This window comes from Pinus tabuliformis, chromosome 5_1, assembly GCF_031772625.1.
Source record: "Pinus tabuliformis cultivar Carrire ecotype Pingquan chromosome 5_1, CPIR1, whole genome shotgun sequence".
NCBI lineage: Eukaryota > Viridiplantae > Streptophyta > Pinopsida > Pinales > Pinaceae > Pinus > Pinus tabuliformis.
Window position 1 is genome coordinate 323,469,539 of NC_142305.1, and position 4,276 is coordinate 323,473,814.

General features: G+C 31.0%; 1 protein-coding gene across 1 annotated transcript; it reads right to left on the reverse strand.

Annotated features, from left to right (window-relative positions):
* Positions 1–1,678: 1,678 nt before the first annotated feature.
* LOC149164663 (germin-like protein subfamily 1 member 7) lies at positions 1,679–2,942 on the reverse strand. The gene is made up of 4 exons (XM_089430953.1): positions 2,715–2,942; positions 2,486–2,622; positions 2,220–2,356; positions 1,679–2,102 (listed from the first exon to the last, which is right to left on the reverse strand). Exons 1-4 carry the CDS (start codon positions 2,918–2,920, stop codon positions 1,929–1,931), a joined length of 654 nt encoding a protein of 217 aa, XP_089287079.1. The 5' UTR covers positions 2,921–2,942; the 3' UTR covers positions 1,679–1,928.
* Positions 2,943–4,276: the final 1,334 nt, after the last annotated feature.

Sequence of the window (4,276 nt, forward strand, 5' to 3'; positions counted from 1 at the left end):
TACTTCAAAAAAAATTAACACATGCTATGAACTTCATATATATTTATATATAGAAAAAAATGTTAAAAGAAAATATTTTAATGTTTTATAGAATAAGATATGCAATGTGGGTTATGAATAAAATATTTTAATATGAATTAATATTGATATATAAAAGATTAATAGATGCATGTCTTGTAATTTGTATAGCATTCAAAAAATACAATTTAAACAATGAAAAATTACACGATATTTTTTTACTCTAAAATAAGTTTACACCTCAAAATATTTGATCTCTAGACTCATGTTAGATCAGTGCTTAAAATGAATATATAATAATAATAAATTTTCCATTATTTTTAAAACAAATATATAATAATCACATAATATATTTAATCCATATTCCTTCAAATCTCATTGATTATTTGTTCAGTTATTTCAATCTCAATTTAAAAATGCAAAATTATACAAACTTGACTAATGGCTAGATAGTTGAATAGCCTAATTCACTAATTCAATTCCGTAGTTTAAATATTCAATTCCGAACTTTGTATTTAAAGTTCTGGAGATGATTAGCATTTTTCTCTTCTGATAATGCACTCTTTTTGGAATTTCACTTGAAATTCTTTGATAGTTGAATAGCGTAATTCACTAATTCAATTCCATACTATGTATTTAAAGTTTAAAGGATGATTAGCATTTTTCTCTCTTGATGATGCACTCTTTTTCTAATTGCACTTGAAATTTTTAGAGAAATAACATTGATGAAAAATCTAAATTTTTATTTTGTTAATTTAAAATTAATTTTTTTTATAATTAAAATTTTATAAATTTAAAAAGGGTTTGGGTGTAAATCACATGTAGAAAACATTTGTAGTGTGGTTCATCGTAGAGTCACAGTTAGGGAGGGTAGATCTTCCAAATGGCTAGGTGTGACCATCAATGGCTATATAGAACCTAGCCGTTTGGAATATCTATTCTCCCTATTTAAATATGCAGCCATGATCTGACTCTTCAACTCGTCCTGATGATTGTGGTGAGGATGAACCATACTGGTTGGTTCAGGCTTCAACAAATGATGTTTTCTACATGTGATTTATGCTGAAACCCTTCTTAAAACTGTTATGGATCACAAAAGCCTCAATTCAACAATTTTATAAATTTTTAATATTTTTTAAGGAAAAAATTATTCACTTATAAATTTGATAAAAATAAATACAATTCAATTCTCTAAAATTTATTTTTTAATTAAATTAAAAGTTATAATATCAATATATGATTTGTTCTTTGAGTTTGATAATTTAAATAAAAGTTAATATAAATAAAAGTTAAAATCTATATTGATATTTAAGAATTTTAATTTATTTTTATATATAAATAAAAAATTAAATAACAAAAAATTACAATTTTATTTAAAATTATATTAATTAAAAAAATTAATAACTACAATAAAAATTAAAAATATAATATATTATAAAAAATTGAGTTCCTAAATATATTTTATAATCAATTTTATATTTGAAAAAAAACCAATTTTTAAAATAAGGATGTAATATCACACAATCCAATCAATTATATATATATATATATGATACTCAACTTATAAAAAAAATAATTAAAATATAAGATATTTCCCCTGGTCCAAAATTTCAAAATAGTATATTTTAATTTATAATGAAGTAAAATATGTACTATCCATTCACTTTATAAGTAACAAAACAATGTTTTGCATAGATGCGTGCACGCTTGTATCTAAACCTCGAAGAGATTATGGAAGAAGTTCAACGTACTGAGAATTTGATCGAACAAGCGATGAAATTCAAAATCTCTGACTATTTATTCGTACACCATCATCGCTATAATTTCAACCTTCAAACGCAAAAGTCGTTGTGGCGACTTCTACGCGCTGGCGCCGTTTATTACAGTATATTCATAAAGTGCAATAGTGACTAAAAGGCTGTCGTAATATCTCTACCGGGTACACACCCACTGTTTGCAGTTTTCTTCAGAGAAGGAGCGTACCGATGAGCTGTTGACTTCAGCCAATTTACAGCCCCCTGGTCCACGTTCAGGGATGTTGCCAGTGCTCTCAGGGGAATATGAAATAAAGCTTCGCTGCTAGTCTGAAATCATGTCATCCAAAACAATATGATATGATATAATCAATAACCATCTGAAATATATTGCAGCACTAGGTTTCAAATTATAATGGAAATATAATTGGTTGGATGCAGGCGTACCAGAGTGCCGGGATTTTCACTGTTAAGTGCCGACAAATACTCAGCTTCCACGCTTCCAACGTTGAGTTCAAAATGGAGCACACCTCTGGGAAATACGGTAACATCCCCCGGGTAAAGAATATCAATGTGTGACGCACCTAGTTAATTATTAATTTACAACAAATCAATTTGAATGGTCAGATCATATACATACATAATAATAATAAGTGAATAGAACATCATGATAATAAGAGAAAAAAATGTGTTGGCATGAGTTGGATCAATACCAGTGGTGTCAACAAAGCCAACTTGAAGGGGTCCGCCAGACAAAAGGGAGAGAACTTCTGAAGCTCTTGGATGTGTGTGAGGAAGGTTGCTTCCACACGGAACCATTTTAAACCTCACTACAGATAGCCCTTGTGTTCTGCAAAATCAATTTAACACCGTTAATTAATTGAATGTACAGATCATACAAACAAAATATTTCTACAAGCAAATAATATGTGAATATCTTACCGGACTGCAGGAAAGTTTTGAGGATTGGTTGCAGCTCGAATCCCGCCGGTATCGCTACTAACATCTCCATTCTTGAAAATGTTATGCAGAGTGAAGGTACTCAATCCCGTCTCAAAATCTCTAACGGGATCCGGATCTGCAGAGTAAACAAAGGTAGCAAAGAATAATACAACTGAAACTGAAACTAGGACTGCACTCGCCTTCATCTTCACTCGCAACAAAGGAAACGATAATGAAACGATGTTTAGAATTGTATGGCGGTAATGTGTATTTATAGGCCTCAAACCTTCAAATTTTCCTCTTCAATATCTCTATTAAAACACCTAACGGTTGTTGCAAAACTTTGGCGCTTGCTCAGTCCACGCCGTATTTTGGAAATGGTAAATGAAATTGTGTACAGGTAATGTTCGACCACCACTTGACTGAGTAAATAATTTTTTAATGCATACTTAGAATTTTTATAAACAGAAAAAAACGAAATTAGTGACTCGGTAAACGTTTGCATAATTAGTGACGAGGATATTTTGGTTGGTCGAATCAACTTGAAAGTTTGCATAATTAGTGACGAGGATATTTTGGTTGGTCGAATCAACTTGAAAGGAGGAATCGATCAGCGTTTTGGAACTGCTGTTTGTATATTTCTCCAATCACAGTACTTCCCTGTTTCTGGTATGCTTTTATTAGTTCTTCACATCTTATCTTGGAACGCTTAGCCTCCTCACAACAGAGAACAATTTTTCTTGGAAGCATAGCCTCCTCATATCAGAGATGTCTTTTGCTCTTTTGACGACATGCTGAAGGTTTTTTTAGGTCTTTGATTCGATCTTTGGTCGGTTTTTTCCTCTTGGATAGGCACTGCTTATTGTTTCTGGCAGCTGCTATACATTTGGTCCATTTGTAATGCCTATTATATTTGCTCAATATAATACCATGCTGATTTTTTCGTCTGAAAAAAAAAACGTTTGCATAATTAGTGAGGGTCGTTTTTAAAAAAGTACGGCATGAACTTGAACTTCCCCAAAGGAATGATGTGGGCCATGATTTTGTTTATAGGAGATTGACACTTTCACTGGTCGAGTAATGCCAATGGATACGTAAGAGGACAAGTGATAGATGTGTGTGATGAAGATGTTTACTAAATAAATCGTAATTAATTAGTCCATAGGAGATGAAGATGCTTTTAATACATGGATTCAGAGGTCTTACTCGTTTACTTGGCCGTGATAAAGATGTTTATGACATAAATTTGTAATTTTTATACAATTCGATAAATCATGCACTTGATGAAAATGTTTATGAGGGAGGCCTTTAGACTTAGCCACTAGTGCATGCCACTACCAAAATATTATAATAATGGCTTTTAAGTTTGTTGCTTGTTTATTTATGCACAATTTAAATTGTAGGTTTTTATAGTATTAATAATTATATATATGGATACTAATGAATGTCATGTACTATTAGTGCATCCTCCACAAAGGCTTGATATTAAGAGTGGTTCTACCACACTATGTTAAAAGTTTTACGGTTTCTTATATTCAACCGTCTTGGTCAATGAGGATATT

What these genes read in the sequence shown, in the direction of transcription:
- LOC149164663 (XM_089430953.1), bottom strand. Translation starts at nt 2,920, where the DNA reads ATGAAGGCGAGTGCAGTCCTAGTTTCAGTTTCAGTTGTATTATTCTTT. An exon ending in CAAAACTTTCCTGCAGTCCG is followed by an intron (nt 2,623 to 2,714) that starts GTAAGATATTCA and finishes TTGATTTTGCAG; the next exon opens with AACACAAGGGCTATCTGTAG. An exon ending in TGGCTTTGTTGACACCACTG is followed by an intron (nt 2,357 to 2,485) that starts GTATTGATCCAA and finishes ATAATTAACTAG; the next exon opens with GTGCGTCACACATTGATATT.